Here is a 17,527-nt window from a genome sequence, read left to right as displayed (position 1 = left end):
GAGGCTCTTTGAGATCTTACAGTAGCCTGGAATGTATATCATTTCTTCTGTATACTTCGTATACGTCACCCGCACGGTCATTGATGAGTGGGTAGACATTGCTTGAGAAGGGAGTCGAAGATGTAAGAGGAAGAGGTCGCTGGTGTTCGGGAAATACGCTTTCACCAGAGAGACTACTATGCGACTTCCCTACAGAGCACCCAAACGGGTGTGCGAAACACGAACACAAGTGACTAGGGTTCAACAGTCTTCCATTGGAACATTGCCTAATTCTAGTAACGAGCCCTCTATTTCTATGGTGCACTGCAGCTATGAGGATCCCCATCCTCTGCATAATATTAGCCAATGCTTCCAAATTCGAGAAAATGGGCTCTTTGCAAAATTGCTCAAAGACTGATTCGAAAAAACAACAAGACAGGAGGACTCACTTCTCATGATTTTCACGACGGCTTGTACCACGCTCACACCCATAACAACAATGCCAAACCCCACACACACATATGCCGGGATCTTTTCTCGTCGAGACGCACTGCTAAGCTTGATATAGCACAGCGGAGGGAATATGTATGCCAGAGCAGCAGCACTGGTGGCTCCAATGAGCTCAAAGACACTTCCGAGATCACAGGTTATCAGAGACAGCACCAATGAAGCCACGACTAAGGATGTCGTAAAGATGAGATGTCGATGAGGGTTGAACGGCTCGTCCGGGAAGTAGTAGGTTGTCATGACGGAACGGCAAACAAATGCCTCTAATGGCAGAGTAGTAAGCATGTTCAGACCAAAGCAACTGCCATCAGTTAGAAACCTCAATACTTCCGGGGTCAATTGGGGTTCATACAATCGCGCAATGTTAACAATGATGTTGTCAGACGGGAAGTTGTTCAAGACATTGCCTTGAGTCTTCGATCCGAAAGAAAGAAACCCGGCTATGCCCATTGCTAGGCACATGGCCAAGGACACTCCAGTCGAGTAATGTGTGACCCGAGTGAACCGGTCAAGAGTAGGTCTCTTCAGAGATCCATAAATAAGGAGGCTGTTGTGGTCTGCATCTAATTAGTCAATGCCGCACCAACAGGACAAGAGGTTTCATACGGCAAACAAACGCTGTAAAAAGTCAGTAGGCTATTCATTCATTGACAAATACAGCAACTTACCAAAGGAAATAACTCCGACGGCCTGGAAGAAACCAGAGTTGATGATGAGGTGGCTTTTGATATCTCCACGGGATTCAGATGGAACTCGGAAGCCTTGGGTGATTACTGTCACCACAATGACTATCATACTGACCAATGCCAAGGCAGAAGCTTTGGCCAACTATTTGTCTGTTAGGTTGATGGAAATAGAATGAGAAGATGATCTGACCTTGGCAATGTCTCTATACAGCGACAACGGATATGAAACACCCAGAACAAAAAGAACAATAACAGCACGGCGGTCTGTAAGAAGCCAGAGGAATGACATCTCTCGTAAAGATGGGAATAACGCTCCTAGCACGTGCGGAATGGTATCTCCAACGATAATGCAGAATGCCACCATGCCGCCAAATGCGAATGCCCACTGGGCAACAGAAATCGCAATGAGTCCGCTTTTCCCGAAGCAGTACTGCATGGTAGCTTGGAATGAGTCCGCGCCGCTCAATTTGGAGTTGATCACAATGAGGCGGATGGTCCAGTCCACAGTTATAGTCAAGGCAGTCAACAGCAATATACCCATCGTCAGACCTGCTTGACGAAGCGCATATGGCTGCCCAATAATTCCAGCTCCAATAATGCTGTTGGCCATGTTCATAAACGCCATCTTCATACCACTTCTCGGCCGCGCGTCCTCTAAATGATCTTCGGGGAAGAAGTCATCCGACGTCGCAAGTGTGACGCTAGGAGCTTCAATGTTTGTGAGAAGAGGTACTGATTGTCCATCATGGTGTGTTCCTTGACTGCCCCGATTCCCCAGCTCATAGTCCTCATCGTCCAGCCATAGAGCATCATCTGGACTGTGAACACGACCGTTCGGATGGTGATCGGCATCTTCGAGTTCTTCCTCCAAATCGAACCGAACACGATTCATAGTACGAGGCGTACGGCGCTGTCCATCTAGGACTGGTTGCGAAATTGAGGAATGCGGTGTCCGGTTCGCGTCGTCTGGTATCGAAGACGGGAGATGTCCGGTGTCGACTAGATCGTGCTCCTCATCTGATTGAGACAGAAGAGATTGTGCTTCATACACTTTCTGGCTTTCGCCAGGTAACCGATCCTCTGACCTTTCATCCCCTGGCATCGCTGACCGTAGATAGTTTCAAGGTGGTAGCTTTCAGGCCACCTGGATGGGGCGACACGTGATGGCCGATAACCGATGACCGATAAGCGACGAGATAAGAGCGGTTTCTTATGCAGGGGATACTATGGGGTACATTTGATAGACGCTAGCAAGTGCATAAAAATTTGCGATTTATGGATGAGTAGATGGTTACAGGCAAGAGATGTAACAAAAATATCGGGTGGTAGCCACACAACCATTACTATGCGTGAACATGGGGCCAAACAGCCTCTACACAATTGCAAGATGATAGAGCAGTGAATATTTACATTATATACCGATTTATGAAGTGCAAGATATTTTGACTTGTGTAATATGGTGAAAATCTAATTCATTGAATAGAAGCTTTTCTTTGAGAATGAAAGTGATATCCAAAATGTGTCTGTCGTCTTCCATGGGTGCTATGAGGGGCTGCGGGGCTCCAAAGCGGCCCGGCCCCAGAGGGAAAGGGAGGGTAATCACATGGCATAGTGTGTGTGACTTCAAAGATCAAATCTTTGAGGCCTGGTTCGGTCTAGGGGTTTTATGCAGTTCGCAATTTTGGAAATGCTGAAGTCATCTTGTTCTGATAAGATATGTATTTCGATAATATAAGCAACTTCGTAAGAAACACAGGACTAGGCCGACAATGGCCAGCTGAGATCTATTCTGACGCACCCAGCCATATCGGCTTTACCAACATACTAAATGGTATTTACTCTTTTGCATTCACCTTTTGTTTGCTCGAGTTCGTCAATTATTGGTGTTTGTTGGCAATCCCCGCTAGGACTTCATATCGTATGAAAGGATTTGAGCCATACGTAACACGACCGAGGGTTGAGAATAAGTAGATATAGCGATAGCGCAGATTATTTGATTACTTTGGAGCGGAGAAGTCTAGAAATCAGCACGCATTTGCCGATGGAATCCAGGGTGAGACCAAGTAACGAGGAAACGCAACGCAAGACATGAGGATTGGCTATTAACTAAAATATGAAGAGGATGGCCTGAATTGAGGGTTGTTTCCTTCCCAGTAGTGTTTCGGATTCGGGGTCAGCGTAGAACAATTTCCTTTCAGAGACCTGGATCCTCCAGCAACCCTTTGTTCCGACTAGACTCATATCCCACATTTCTCACTCACTTTCAAAATGCTGACCATAATTCCAACACCTGTCTGGGCAGAAGCCACGGCGACTCAAAAGGATTACTGGGACTCCGAGGTTGGTGATATCAGCGTCGTTTGCAGTATCATTCGCTTATAGCAACTAGACCTACGCGGCGGCTGCCTTGCGCCGAATTTTGTCGACACTCTCATCGACAGCGTCAAATTCAAGCCCACAGACCGTGTTCTTGATATTGGATAAGTAGACGGAATCTTAATTAGCAGACTTGCTCCGCAAATTGGATACGTGCTCGGCGTTGACTCGTCTTTATCAATGATAGAATCCGCCAAGAAGATGGACTACGGTTTCACAGCTACTGAATTCCGCGTTGCTGATTGCTGAGACTTGGAAGGCAATCCCGAGGTCGTAAATGGAAACTGGGACAAGGTGCAGGTCTCCCCGGGCTGATCCCATGGGATGACTGACATTAAAGTGCCTCGAACCCTGCCTTCCACTGGATATTGAATGACCCAGCTACCTGTTTCTCTAATCTGGAGGCTATTTTCAAGTCCATCAAGCCCGGAAGAGCGTTCTTCGAGATGTGCGGACACGGCAATGCAGCGAAGAAGATGACACTCTTTGATTTACTCTTGCGAACCAGGGAACTCCCATCGAAAAGGTAGAGGTAGCTTGCCCTTGGCTCTACTCATATGATACAAACATAAAGGACACACTGAAGATGTTAGATTCGAGATAAAGATGATTGGTCTGAAGTCGGAAGCCCACCCAGTGGCTAGCGCTGGAATGGAGGAATTCATGAGACCCATCCCAGCCTAAATGATGGATCTCTTGGGTACCAAGGAGGAGAAGGATAAGGTCATCGAGCAAACTGTTTGAATGACTTGATATGGCACAGCCCGGGAGGACGGAACCCAGTGGATTAGCCCACTGGCTTGAGATGCATTGCTGTTAAGCCCTGATTAGAATCAATTTTGATGCCCATGTCAAGCTTGAAGTCAATATTTACAGATTTACTTAGCATTTACAAGAACTGGATAACTTTGGGAATATGTTGATGTTCCTGTCCAAATCAGGAACATCATGTGCCTAACCACAGGTTGATCTGCTGGTTGTTTCCGCTCAAACGGTCTTCATTGCGAAATATTGACAAAGACGGTTTCAGGTTTTGGCCGTGTACCACAGCGTTGAGACACTTTCGACATGACACAGAAAGTCGACTTGGGCCGAAGCCTGCTGCGAGTCCATGACTCGCAATTGCAACTGAGCTTGACCACCTTCGCACAATTTAGTCAGTCTCCGAGTCACGGTACTACCACCCTATCGCCAGAGTCAAAACTCCAGGATATCTGGATGACTGAAGCACCCGAGCTGGAATTGCGATTCTTCATTGGCAGTAATGGGGTCTCAGTCTCGGATGATGCGGTGGCCTCTTTCGTCTCAAGGCTGGAGCCACGACTTTGTGGTCTGAATGTAAGCTCGTGAGGGGATGTTTCTCATTATTTATTGACCATTGTTCTTTAGATCTGGTCGGATGTCGGCTTCTCTGCTAGGCTCGAGACGGAGGAACGCAAAGGTGCAGATCTCGGGAATAGTAACAACCCTGGGCCTCATTCTATCAAGCTCGGCTTGCGCAGAGTCCCTGGTAGAACAATCCACAGGAGACGTTGTACGTTGCCCGTCATGATGATCAATGCCCCCAACGCATGTCCTCCGCCTGGGATACCGGCACTTATCCTGACCTCCCTTGACATCCGCCTAGAGTATGGTTCTCATGCTGAGAACGCGAGCCATCCACAACACTCCAATTTTGATACAGATCTCTCTGAGCAAGATCTGTCGATTTTTGCCGTGATACAAGCTCTCGACGAAACAATGGACCACATCATTCCTGCATCGGAGTCTGACAATCCTATGTCTCGAGCAACACAAGGTGAGACCTTGTTTCAATTTTCCAGGACGCACACTTCACAGAGGGGCTTTCTACGGTTGTTTGACTTTGGGATACAACAGCTGGTCATCTCCAACACTATCAAGGATTCCGCTTGTTACATTTCAAACCAATCTACAAGAAAAAGCTTATCTACCCTAGTTCCTGGGGTGTTCAATCCGGCATATCGAGAAGTGAGTTATTTCTATTGCCACGTGTAGCCCACCAGCTAATTGTATCTAGGCCATGAACCAACGAGCAGTGTCAATCCCGAGCATTACAAAATCTATTTCATCCATGATCAAGGAAAGTGATAATAATACCATCCGAGAAAAAGCAACAGACCTGCTACATACCGAATTATCAAATTCGGATGACTTTGCGATAAACGCGGATTCTGCGAGTTTCAGATCTGCAATCCATTCCTCCCTCTGGAGAATTGCGCAGGAGGATCTTCGCAAACACACAATTTCGATGAGGAGAATATGGGTATCTCCCACAGATGTCTTGCCACTAGAAATAGGGCCAGAGGATTCAACGGGTGCCTCGATTACACACTCTCAGCAGCCTAGCGTTGAGTTCCCCATTCCAAGCCATATTCTCGATACACACCCAAGGAAGGTGGACAACATAGGGGATGAATGGATATTGGATGAAACCGATCTCGAAAGTGATTTTGAGGCCCTTTCTATAGGGCATGACAGCGAGACAAGCCCAGACACCAGTAATAACACTCAAACTTCCCTGGACGGTTCATACTCCACCATTGAATCTTCTCAACCTCTTCGCACGAAAGATGACATGTTGTTTGATCATGAACATGGAGATATATTTAGCGACTCACATGCCGTAGTGGGACATGATCATTCCTGGGAAGTTGCGGAATATATTGGCTCTCCCGATTCTGATGTTATGCTGGAGGATTTCTTTTAGATTATTGTATTACGTGTCCTCTTGTTCATTTAATACTGACCAAATTTTGATCTCAGAGTGGTTGAAGTATCCGAATCCAACTGTCCATGGCTGCTTGAGAGCGGCATTAGATCCATTGATGCAGTGACCCCAAGAGCCACGCTAAACCCCATTAGGTTACTCCACAAATATCATGCTGCATCAATCCACTGACCTCGTCTACTTCTTCTTTTCCCTTCAGAAACACGTCTCATGTCCAAAAATGACCTCTACGAAACCTCCCGACAAGATATTTCCTATCACAACATTTTTATCAAACTTACCAATCAATCTTATACAGCAACCTCTTCAATCATCTCGTGGAAATGGTCCCAGTGGACGCCTTGTCATCATCGGCGATGTACACGGAATGAGACAATCCCTGGAAGCACTGCTTGATAAAGTCAGCTTCAACAAAAGCAATGGAGATCATCTCATACTAGTTGGCGACCTTGTCAACAAAGGGCCCGATAGCCCTGGTGTTGTTGATCTGGCCATAAAACTAGGAGCCAGCGCAGTGCGAGGCAACCACGAAAATGCAGTTCTTAATGCAGTGAGCGAGATTAACAACATGTGGGATAGTCGGGAAAGTCAACTACATCCCAACGACTTGAGTGACGGTCCAGCTGCACCTGAGAACTCTGACACCAACCCCGTTGGGAATCCTGTCCGTGCCAAATACAACTCTGGGGCGCCCGAGATTAAGATGAGAGCAAGCCCCGCAACACAGAGCACAGCAATGGCCCTTTCAAAGCATCATCTTGAGTGGCTTGCTTCTTTACCTTTGATCTTGCGCATCGATTTACCTCATAATCTGACATCATCCCTTGGCTACACTCTAATTGTCGCTCATGCAGGCCTCGTTCCTGGCATCACACTGGAAGAGCAGGACCCACATGCTGTAATGCATGTACGGAGCCTGGTCAATGAAAGTGGCAATGAATATAGATTTACCCCGACAGAAACTTTCGGAGAAGAAAGCTGGGCTGTGGAGTGGGATCGCTGGCAAGAAAGCCTAGCGTCCAAGACAACTGTAATATTTGGGCACGATGCAAGGCGTCGTCTGCAGCTGGGGAAATATACAATTGGACTGGACTCAGCGTGTTTATACGGCAATCAATTAAGCGCTGTTGTGTTTGAGGCTCGTGATCGGAGACTTTATCATGAAATTGTTCAAGTTGAATGTGCAGATACACCTGTGACACCAACGGTGCCTGCCAAAGAAGGCGAATCAAACACAGATAAGACGGAAGAGCACGTGTAGTAGAAGCTATTTAGCTTGAGATCTGTTTTCTTTCTCTCGTCTCTCTGGCTCTAGATCCTTTTTTGTGGATCATAAATGTGTTCTAAGGCTCGTACCAAGGCTCGTACCAAGGCTCGTACCAATGGCCTTGACGAAGTCTCCATGAGGTTAGCGTCGCTCGTACTGCCATGTCTGCATACAGACTACACAGACTTGAGAAGATCAGCTTTGACCATATATACATAGAATCTCTATGAAAGAACTCATTATTATGAAAACGTCATTGAGAAAAGTAGTCATTCCCGAAGCGAGAAACAAGATTGTTAACAACACGTCCATGGTCCAACCCAAATGAAATCCTTCAAACGTCCCAGTTTTCAAATTGAATGCCATATCAAAATTTTCTGTCCTAAGCGGATGATAGGTTCCTATCCGAAGAAGAGCCAGGTCAGTAAGCGGGCCATGAAGGAAGGCTATGTCAAAAAAACCCCAACTCACATCAATCCCGTAGATTTAATTATTATCCACATCGCTCGCTACGACCCTGGTGGCTCTGGTTGCCCTGGTAGATCTGGTTGCTTTGGTGGCTCTGTTTGCGCCGGTGGCCCTGGCTACCAGGACCATTCTGGGGGATCTGTTGGCCCTGGTGGCTCTGATTGTCCTGATGACTTTGGTTCTCACGGTGGCTCTGGTTGCCCTGGTAGGTCCGGCCGCTCTGGTGGCTCTGATTGCGCCGATGGCCCTGGCTATCCTGGACACTCTGGTCGTCCCGATGACTCTCGCTTCCCTGGAGGCTCCGATTGCCCTGGTGGCTCTGGTGGCTCAGGAGGGTTTCGCGGCTCTCGTTGGCCTCGCTAAGAAGAAAAGAGGCCCAATTTGGGGAAGAGGCCCGAGATGACCCCCAGGCGGTCACATTTGTGCAGCTTGCCAGTGCCAAGATTCTCTGACTAGGCTGGTAGATACAGAAGAAGCTCTCGTCTATGTGGCGAGCATTTGCACCTGCATACCTGCGGTACTCTTGGATGATGTCGGCAGGGTCCCAGCCTTGAATACGTCTGAAGCAGCCAACGATAGCTCCTGTGGCATGCTAGGAAGGGTTGGTCATTTAATCAATATTGCTCTGGTGGTAAAGTGTGAGAGGGCTCACCTTTCCATTATCCCCGTGTATGAGGATGGGATGGTTTTTTGTATCGATGATGGAGGTGAGGATCCTGTCAACCTCATCGTTGGTAACTCTCTCTTTTTCGAGGGTTCGATGGGGCCAAAGATTGTCTGGGCGGGGGTGGTCTCGAGGCATAGGAGGCTGCAAAATGCGAACTCTGTGATCGAAGAAGTATCTTGCCTCAGCTTGCTCGTATCCTTTGTCTGTAAGCTTGCTGTGCCCTTTTATCAGCATGATCGTCTATCTGGATTCGGGGTTGTCGTCAGTGTACTGACATGATGGTGCGAATGCCACGCAAGTTCTGGTGATGGTGCTCAAGATCAGGGAACCCCGAGCGGTACACTCCATGAACGACTTGGCCAAAATCGTTGTTCGCTCTGGGCACTGACATTTCGGAGTTGTGGCAAGTTTTTGCCTCGATATGCACAACTAGATCCAAAAGAGGCACCCAGAAGGTTAGTGACGTGGGGATGGGAAGATCGAAAGCTCTAAAGCTCGAAGGGTGGAGAGAAGAAGAGGAAGGACAGGCGAGATATGAAAGTGGCCAAATTTATAGCCGAGCAATGGTAGACAAGGCAAACAAACAGACACAAGTAAAAGTAAGGATTACATTATTCGGATTGTTCTCTTCACCGTCAGGCAATCAATGCTCTATTGACCTATTCAAGCGTAGCTAGTGTTGCCACTACTCTTGATCCCTTCCCCCCGGGTCAAGCAATTATATGCATAACAAGGCAAAGCCAGCCGACTCAGCTGCTGCCACCATATGGAAGCAGCACTGAGATATCTCGAGTCAAGCTGTATCGTGGTTATACCAGATATGAGGAATTAGCGACTAGCTACTGGAGCCAATCATGAGAAAAAGAGGAAGCGAGCATTAGGAAGGGGAAGCAAAAGGTATCATCATCTTCAGCCTGCACTCAATCATCCGAGTCAGTTTCTCAGCTCCGCAGCCTTGCACGTTGCGGAAGCGTTCGACATCTGTTACTCAGATCAATGTTCTAAAGCACTATATGTGCAAAGATGAAGATGAAGGCGTAAAGCCCGGTGTATAATTTATATCAAACTAGCGATAGAAGCCTCTAATTCTAGTTTATGTTCAATAGACAGCGATTAGTCCAACTTCTCACCCAATCCAAACATGCGAATGGAGTTATTCCACGCCCTATCAAGAAATCATTAGTAAGAAGAACCAAACACCAGAATTCAGTCGCAACTTACGCTTCGCAAACTTCCTCCACAGTAACTCCTTTGATACTGGCAATAACATGGGCAACACGAGCAATAGCAATAGGCTCGTTACGGCCCTTGACCATGCAACCCTTCTGCCACTTTTCCTTCTTAACAGCCTTGGGCAAATCGGGGGCACCCTCGAGGTGCTTCGCGGAAGCATGGGAAGGACGAATCTCACACTAAAAGAAAGCAAATCAGCCGCACAAAGCCCAGTCCGGAATTGAGGATATACATACCCAAGGCCCATCAGTCTCAATCTGCAACCGATCAAGCGGAATAGCCTTAACAACCTCCAAATTCTCCTCCGTCTTCAAAGAACACCCATTAACACCAACATCTAAGCCCAGAGCAACCATGCGATGCATCTCCTCAAGGGTTCCAGTAAAACTATGCACAAGACCACGCTTCGGCAGACGCGCCATCCGCGGCGCAAGAAGTCGCTCAAAGTCTTCACTGGCAGCACGGGAATGCAAGAAAAGCGGCAACTGAATCTCAACAGCGAGGTCGAGCTGAGCCTCGAAGTATTTCAGTTGCGGTGCCTTTTCGCTGAGGAATAGTCTGTCGTAGTCGAGACCGATTTCGCCGAAGGCTACGGCGAAGCCGTCCTTTTTGGCTTGCACAGCCATTGTCCAGAGTTCTTGGAGCATTTTTTGCGCTCCTTCTGGGTACTCGTCGAATAATTTTGCCTGGCAGGGGTGGACTCCCACTGTTGCGTAGCAGAAGCCGGCTTTGGGTTATGTTAATTGATGCGTGGTGAGTGTGTGGGGATGATGACTTACGGTATTTGCTGGCGATGGAGATGGCATGTTTGGATTCGACTAGGTCCGAGCCTGTGACCATGAACTTGGAGCAGCCTACGTCTTTTGCGCGCTGGATTACGTCGTCCAGGTCATCTTCGTGGGCTTGCTTTCCGTGGTATTCACCGCGGAAGACGGGGTCGCTTAGATTGATTCCGATCTGGGAGATATTAGATTTTGGATGATGCTTTTTTCGAGGCTTCTAAACTCGGATTACCAACGTACATCAACATATCGGAGTGTGTTTGTGGCTTCAGCCATTTTTTTATATCCAAATGTGGAGAATGCCTTGGATCTTCCAGCAGAGTTGTAGTGGACAGAGGACAAATTCAGTCCTTTGTTGATCCCTGTAATATGGGTTAGCACAGGACCTTTGGAACATATAGCCTCGCACCTCTGGACTATATCTTATATTACTGGACGCGACAGACCTAAAAAGAGAGATTTCTCGATCCCTGTTGACTTTGCAGCCGATGTAATATTGCGGCCAAAGAAATTCGCGGCACTTCCACAAATGGTAGCTCTTTGCATCAGATGATTTGACTGGAAATCTCGCTATTGCGTTGGTGATAAAATACTTTCACTGTTGACTCAGTCAACGTTTTGTGTTGACTAAGGCAGGTGAGTTGCCACAATGTGGCGGTGTCAAAAAGATGTGGCTGGAATAATGCCTCATAGCTCAGGCCAAATGGGACCCGCACGGAGAGAAATCCGTAGGCCAGTCGGGAGTTCGCCGATTCCGCTTGTACAGATACATCTGGTCTTCAGGCTCGGATTCTCGCAGGTCACCATGATGGGTGTTGGCTGATGGATAAACTGGACAAATTGGATGTCTCTGCAGCTCAGACACCACTATCTCCACAAAATATCGACAAAACCATGTCTAATACAAATATCAGAAGCAGTCAACAGAAAGGAAAGGTCGGTGCAGTCCGGGGTAAGTCCGGGGACTGGCCGATAAGCTCCCCCGGACCCTTTGCTGAGTATTTAATGCCTCTCAACCTCGTTGGAATCGCCAATTGCCATACAATAACCCACAAGCACATCCTGACGCGCACATCTCAAGATGACGGACCAAAAGCTCGTCTCCGCCCAGCAAATCTCCAGCCACAAAACCCCAGACGATTGCTGGGTAGTAGTTGACAATCAAGTGTGGGATGTCACCGATTTTCTAGAAGAGCATCCAGGCGGATCAAAAGGTGAAAAGCAAAGACATTCCATCCAATCGTCTATAGCTAACATGGATCTACTAGTAATCCTAAAATACGCCGGCAGCGACGCAACAAAAGCCTACTCTGAAGTTCACGCGCCAAGCGTAATGAAAAACAACCTTTCCCCACAAAACTTCAAAGGCACCCTGGACCAATCGACCATCGACGCCGAATGGGTCAAACCACCACCAGAAGAGAATCCCACGGTGATCCTCGAGCACGAGAGACCACCACTGCACACTCTGATCAACTCGCACGATTTCGAGCTTGTAGCCTCGAAAACAGCCAGCAAGAAGACGTGGGCCTTCTACTCCAGCGCCTCAACCGATCTCATCACCCGTGATGCGAACAAGTCCTGCTTCGACCGGACCTGGTTCCGGCCTCGTGTGTTACGAAATGTTCGGGATGTGGATACCACAACGAATATCCTGGGCGGGAGCTGTAAACTCCCGCTTTTCGTTAGTCCGGCTGCTATGGCGAAACTTATCCATCCGGATGGGGAGTGTGCTATTGCGCGAGCGTGTGGGGAGAAGGGGATTATGCAAGGCGTGAGTATATCCCATATTCACTATTCCCCAAATATAAACATACAAAGCAACCTAACAACGAATACTTTAGATATCCAACAACTCCTCCTACACAATGGAGGAGCTCCGTATAGCGGCACCATCAACTTCCTTCTTCTTCCAACTCTACGTAAACAGAGACCGGGCCAAATCCGCTGCCCTCCTCCACCAATGCAACCTAAACCCAAACATAAAAGCAATCTTCGTAACCGTTGACGCAGCCTGGCCCGGGAAACGCGAAGCAGACGAACGCGTCAAAGCAGACGAGTCCCTCTCCGTCCCAATGTTCCCCACCAAAGCGCAAAACGACAAGAAAGGCGGCGGACTTGGCCGCATCATGGCCGGGTTCATTGATCCAGGATTAACCTGGGAGGATTTGAAATGGGTCAAGCAACATACTTCCAAACCGGTTTGTTTGAAGGGTGTTATGTGTGCTGATGATGCGATGCTTGCTGTTCAGGCTGGGCTTGATGGCATCCTGCTTAGCAATCATGGAGGGCGGAACCTGGATACGAGTCCGCCGTCCATTGTCACCCTGTTGGAGATTCAACGACGGTGTCCGGAGGTTTTTGACCGGTTGGAGGTTTATGTTGATAGTGGGATTCGGCGCGGGACGGATGTTCTCAAGGCTGTTTGTTTGGGGGCTACTGCTGTCGGTATGGGAAGGAGTGTACTTTTTGCTACTAATTATGGGCAGGAGGGCGTTGAACATTTGATTGATAGTGAGTGTTGTTCGTTCACGAAGTGGGCTGTTTTGCTAACTTGGTGTCTCTCAGTCATCCAAGATGAACTCGAAACTGCCATGCGCAATGTCGGAATCACATCCCTGGCGGAAGCTTCCCCAGATCTCGTGCACACTGGTGACATCGACCACCTCGTTCCGGCGTCCCGCTCACACCCTTACGCTCGGGCCATAGCTAAAGGCCGGCGACCGGGCAAGCTTTAGCCTGCGTGACGGAGGGGGGCTAGGGTAGGGTGAGGGGTTCTTGAATGTACTGTAGAGTGTCGGTCTCCCCCGACAGATTGGCATTGATGACCGCATGGCGCAGCGCCGCCCCCCTCCATTGTTTCAGGGATTAGATATACAGCGTATAACCCCGACCATATGGCAATGCATAAGTCAACTCAACGGATTCAAATTCCCGAAATCCAGGGGTGAGAATTAGGGAGAGAATTCAGGAACATTTCAGATATGCCAAGCCTTACCTTGTCTCCCCCTTAGATCTGAACAAAAATTAGACTACGGAGTATAGGTCTGCTGATCTGTGCCTTCCGGGCTTTCCGGTCAAAATAGGCGATTGCGGGGAATATTCACATTACATTTACATGATCAGCCCTGTATGAACACGTAGGTACACTCTTGTAGAGTACATTAGGTCAAATTACATGTAGAGGGGGACCTTTTACGGTGTAGAGCAGAGAATAGGGAACAGAAGACAGACGTAGATCCGCTCTCCACTCTACACACTAACTCCCCAACTATTGTCTTGGAACACTACTTATTCTTAGATCTGGTCATGGGATCACCGATCCATTCCTTTCTCAACTGCTCAAAAGACCAAAATCAAACCTAGAATTATAAAGTAATTGCATGGTTCATTCTTGGACGGCTTATGTACGTGCTTGACCGACACTCTTGAAGGGGGGGGGGTGACAGCCATTCAGCGTGGAGGGATTTCATAGTTCCACTCGGGGGTTGGATGAGTATCTCCGGGCCGTTTACAGTAGGAGAATTATGGAGGGCGATCAGGCAATTGCGTTATGTGGTGGGGACCAGACTGGTGTATTTACTATTGGATGTGTTGAGGATGATCAGTTTCAGAGAGGGGGGAGAAGAGATGTACCGGGTACATCTTGTCACTCTGTGTTCTGGTGGGTACGGGGTAGACTTGAGTCCCGAGGGGGAGGTCTCGGGTACGTAGATCCTGTCTTCACAATGGAATATTCACCGAGTTACAACAGCGGAAAAGATAAGTGAGAATGACAAGGTATATAACCTTGGATCAGACCAGTCTCTGAATTCTAGACTTTCACCGAAGATAACAGAGTGTTGACGTCTACCACACCTCGCACTCTTTCTCTCCTGCTGCTCCACTGCGGGTCCATCCTGCCAAGACTCATAGCTCTCAACAATTCCTATAAAGCACAGCTTCACACCGGACCTTTATCTTCTCTATTCTTCCACTTCCATCTTCCGTCTTGTCCCTCTCTGAATTCGGGAACTTCAAACAAGCTACCCATCCACCTCTGACCTCCCAAACTCAACCACCTCAACGTCCCAACTCTATCCCATCTATACATCATGTCTGCTCCTCGTTCATCTCTCCGCGCTCTCCGCGTGCTCTCGCAGCCCACTGCCCCCTCAGCTCGTCGCTGCCTACACATCACCGGCGTGCAATCCGCTCAACCCGCAAACACAACCGACAAGGCCATCTCCAACCACGATGTCCTCCAATCCAGAGCCTTTGCCATTGCCATGCGCAGAATCAACGGCAACGCTTTCTCTGAGTATGTCACACCAACCAACCCTGCACCTAAACCTCTCTCAAGCTCCTTTACATCCTTTCAACCATGCCTGAACCAAACTAACAGGAAGAACAGCACCCCCCGCCAATTCAACACCTCCCGCTCCTCAAAAGCCCGCAACGACACCTCAACAGTAGACTTAGTCTACATGCCCACAATGGCCGACCTAGATGCCGCCCCCCTGCACCGCGGCATCCAAGTCCCGGTCCTGCCCGAAACTCACTCCATCACCTTCTCCTCCACCCCCTCCGCCCCACCCATGAAGCCCCAGATCTACACAGTCGCCGGTACCGGTGCCGACGTCGCCGCCAGCGCCATGAGCGAGGTCGTCGACAACCACGCTGTCGATCTGGACCCGTTCTCGTTTACGGAGGCTGTGGGCCGCTCGCGCGTTGGCGAGGAGATGAACAGACGCCAGAATGGGGGTGCGAAGACTGGTGTCATGCGTGAGCTTTGGGCTGGGTTTTTGGATGATGTGATGGGGCCTAAGGAGGTTCGGAAATAGGTCTTTGTCTTGATTTGATGTTGTTCATCTTTTGTCTTCCTGTTGACGGGAATGACGGTATGATATGACTTCGGCTCTTTTGATATGCTTTCCTCTGCTTTCCTCTGCGAGAACTAGCGTTTTGATGTAATATTTTATTTTATCTCGTCGTGGATTACCATGGCTGACGGCCGGATCATGGCTTTTTCTTTTCTATATCTTATTATCTGCAACCATGTTAGGTTGTACCAATTGATCAAAGTTCAATCCAACAAATATCTCCAATATAATATCTAGTTTCACATTCAAATCGACCTTGTCTCTCCTACAATCCACCTTCTTTGCTGAACTCCGGGAAAGATACATTTTCGTCTTACCTCGGCACAGTCTCCACAATGATCTACGCCAAACAGATCTAACGGGATCAATCCCGATTTTCAACTACGAACACTGTCGACGTCAACGTCAGAATATCCCGAGGTACAAGCCCTGGAGTCAATGTCAAGCCAGCATTCAGTCATTGAGTCATACCAAAGATCATCATCGCCATATCCATCCTCCTGCATCACATCCACATGTACAGTCCCCCGATCCCGACACTGTAGATCAATAATGACGTCGAGCAATCACGTCACCCGAGCTCCAATCCGTACCCTTTCGCGGGATAATCTTTTACACTTCCGAGGCTTTGTTTTACCGACTCGGGAGCGGACTACGGGTGACAGACTGCGGGTTCCTGGTGTTGATGTTTGTGGGGTGCGCCGGAGTATGTAGGAATCCCCCCGGATCGGGGGGAGGATCGGGGGGTTTCGGAGAGGCGGGTGGTTATTATCTGATTGTTTTATCAATCGGGTTTGGTATTTCGGGGTTGAAGATGGGGAATGAGTTGGTGTGGCTTTGCTTGGGGCTTGGTTTGTTTGTTATTTTGCATGGGCTCCAGATTGAAGATTTAAGGGTGTGGCTGGTGGTTGGGGGTGTTTTGGCTGTAAGGGGTGAGATCAGATTTCTTTTTGTGTTTCGACTTGTTCTTTTTTGTTTCTTTCTGGTATCTAGGGATCTTATGACGTCTTGGTTGTCTCGTTTCTTTTTTTTTTTTTTTCTTTTGTATTGTAGTAAAGGGGCTTGGGTTATTGATGGCTTGGGATTGGATACTTGGTTGGTGGTTATATTTTGTCACACTTTACTTTTTGCAATGGTATTACATACACTGGCCAAGATATTATTCTGTCGTTTGGACTCGACTCATTTGTCGTATATGAGGGCTGGCCATGGATGGTCTTTTATTCGATGCAAATGGCTGGTGTAAACGTAAGTACTTAGCATGTACTAGTGTAAAGCTCAAACTCCTAATACAATACCTATCACTATCGGGAGAATGGATGTCGATATACTCCGATCACTTCATCCACGTGGCACGATGTAACTTCGTGACAGGGACCTTGTTAGCGATGCTAAAACGCGTCCGACATTACGGCTTGTGGCTTGTGGCTTGTGGCTTGTGGCACTCGAGCTGAGCTGTAAGACAGTCCATCGCCTAAGCAATTCAATGGGGGGTCTGCAAACGGGCAAAAATCAGATGTGAAAACTGGTAAAAAAAAAAAACAGAGGTCAAATTAGGCGAACCGATGCATGACACTGCTTACTCGCTTCTAGAATTCCATGTAGACTGTCCAATTCTTCATTAGTGGTATTGCGCATGAATGAATGGTGGTGATGTTCTATGTAAATGTGTCTCAAACCCAACGGTGACCTGTTGTGTCTGCCTTCGCTCGTTCTCTGTCCTTTCCAAGCAACGGGTGATTTTGTTCTAGAAGGCTTAGAATGGAACAAGGCCCGGTCGATCGGCATCGGTCCCGACCGGGAACTTTCTTGAGATGCAAGGCAAATGCATAGATTCTGCTGTCCATGAGTTCATGTTGAATTTTATCTATCTGAAACATCAGCAGTTCGTGGGTACAGGCGACGTGGGGCGCTATGGTGACTTGGGATCTATATGATAGATCTACTAGTT

General features: G+C 48.2%; 9 protein-coding genes across 9 annotated transcripts; 6 read left to right on the top strand and 3 right to left on the bottom strand.

The window, feature by feature from the left end:
- Nucleotides 1–293: 293 nt before the first annotated feature.
- N7508_000633 (putative amino acid transporter) lies at nt 294–2,274 on the bottom strand (the record flags this gene model as incomplete). Its single annotated transcript, XM_058458718.1, has 6 exons — nt 294–328; nt 429–787; nt 839–1,043; nt 1,093–1,104; nt 1,155–1,314; nt 1,363–2,274. 6 exons carry the CDS (start codon nt 2,272–2,274, stop codon nt 294–296), a joined length of 1,683 nt encoding a protein of 560 aa, XP_058324940.1.
- A 1,166-nt stretch (nt 2,275–3,440) lies between these two features.
- On the top strand, nt 3,441–3,797 carry N7508_000632 (S-adenosyl-L-methionine-dependent methyltransferase; the record flags this gene model as incomplete). Its single annotated transcript, XM_058458717.1, has 3 exons — nt 3,441–3,530; nt 3,555–3,636; nt 3,661–3,797. The coding sequence occupies 3 exons, from the start codon at nt 3,441–3,443 to the stop codon at nt 3,795–3,797; spliced, it is 309 nt and encodes a 102-aa protein (XP_058324939.1).
- Nucleotides 3,798–3,825: 28 nt separating this feature from the next.
- N7508_000631 (uncharacterized protein) lies at nt 3,826–4,232 on the top strand (the record flags this gene model as incomplete). Its single annotated transcript, XM_058458716.1, has 3 exons — nt 3,826–3,842; nt 3,889–4,074; nt 4,142–4,232. The coding sequence occupies 3 exons, from the start codon at nt 3,826–3,828 to the stop codon at nt 4,230–4,232; spliced, it is 294 nt and encodes a 97-aa protein (XP_058324938.1).
- Nucleotides 4,233–4,616: 384 nt separating this feature from the next.
- On the top strand, nt 4,617–6,276 carry N7508_000630 (uncharacterized protein; the record flags this gene model as incomplete). The annotated part of the gene is made up of 3 exons (XM_058458715.1): nt 4,617–4,886; nt 4,938–5,537; nt 5,587–6,276. The coding sequence occupies 3 exons, from the start codon at nt 4,617–4,619 to the stop codon at nt 6,274–6,276; spliced, it is 1,560 nt and encodes a 519-aa protein (XP_058324937.1).
- Nucleotides 6,277–6,517: 241 nt separating this feature from the next.
- N7508_000629 (metallophosphoesterase family protein) lies at nt 6,518–7,558 on the top strand (the record flags this gene model as incomplete). The annotated part of the gene is made up of 1 exon (XM_058458714.1): nt 6,518–7,558. One exon carries the CDS (start codon nt 6,518–6,520, stop codon nt 7,556–7,558), a length of 1,041 nt encoding a protein of 346 aa, XP_058324936.1.
- A 499-nt stretch (nt 7,559–8,057) lies between these two features.
- yphA (tyrosine phosphatase family protein) lies at nt 8,058–9,090 on the bottom strand (the record flags this gene model as incomplete). Its single annotated transcript, XM_058458713.1, has 3 exons — nt 8,058–8,624; nt 8,685–8,913; nt 8,975–9,090. 3 exons carry the CDS (start codon nt 9,088–9,090, stop codon nt 8,058–8,060), a joined length of 912 nt encoding a protein of 303 aa, XP_058324935.1.
- Nucleotides 9,091–9,812: 722 nt separating this feature from the next.
- On the bottom strand, nt 9,813–10,990 carry N7508_000627 (3'-5'-exodeoxyribonuclease; the record flags this gene model as incomplete). Its single annotated transcript, XM_058458712.1, has 5 exons — nt 9,813–9,864; nt 9,921–10,111; nt 10,169–10,659; nt 10,712–10,889; nt 10,955–10,990. 5 exons carry the CDS (start codon nt 10,988–10,990, stop codon nt 9,813–9,815), a joined length of 948 nt encoding a protein of 315 aa, XP_058324934.1.
- Nucleotides 10,991–11,795: 805 nt separating this feature from the next.
- N7508_000626 (FMN-dependent alpha-hydroxy acid dehydrogenase) lies at nt 11,796–13,452 on the top strand (the record flags this gene model as incomplete). The annotated part of the gene is made up of 3 exons (XM_058458711.1): nt 11,796–12,488; nt 12,559–13,228; nt 13,283–13,452. The coding sequence occupies 3 exons, from the start codon at nt 11,796–11,798 to the stop codon at nt 13,450–13,452; spliced, it is 1,533 nt and encodes a 510-aa protein (XP_058324933.1).
- A 1,356-nt stretch (nt 13,453–14,808) lies between these two features.
- N7508_000625 (uncharacterized protein) lies at nt 14,809–15,537 on the top strand (the record flags this gene model as incomplete). Its single annotated transcript, XM_058458710.1, has 2 exons — nt 14,809–15,014; nt 15,108–15,537. 2 exons carry the CDS (start codon nt 14,809–14,811, stop codon nt 15,535–15,537), a joined length of 636 nt encoding a protein of 211 aa, XP_058324932.1.
- Between the last annotated feature and the right edge of the window lie 1,990 nt (nt 15,538–17,527).

Source organism: Penicillium antarcticum (assembly GCF_028974205.1).
Source record: "Penicillium antarcticum strain IBT 31339 chromosome Unknown utg000001l_segment0_segment0, whole genome shotgun sequence".
Classification (NCBI taxonomy): Eukaryota; Fungi; Ascomycota; class Eurotiomycetes; order Eurotiales; family Aspergillaceae; genus Penicillium; species Penicillium antarcticum.
Note: the sequence above shows the minus strand (reverse complement) of the source record. Positions and strands in the feature narration are given on the sequence as shown.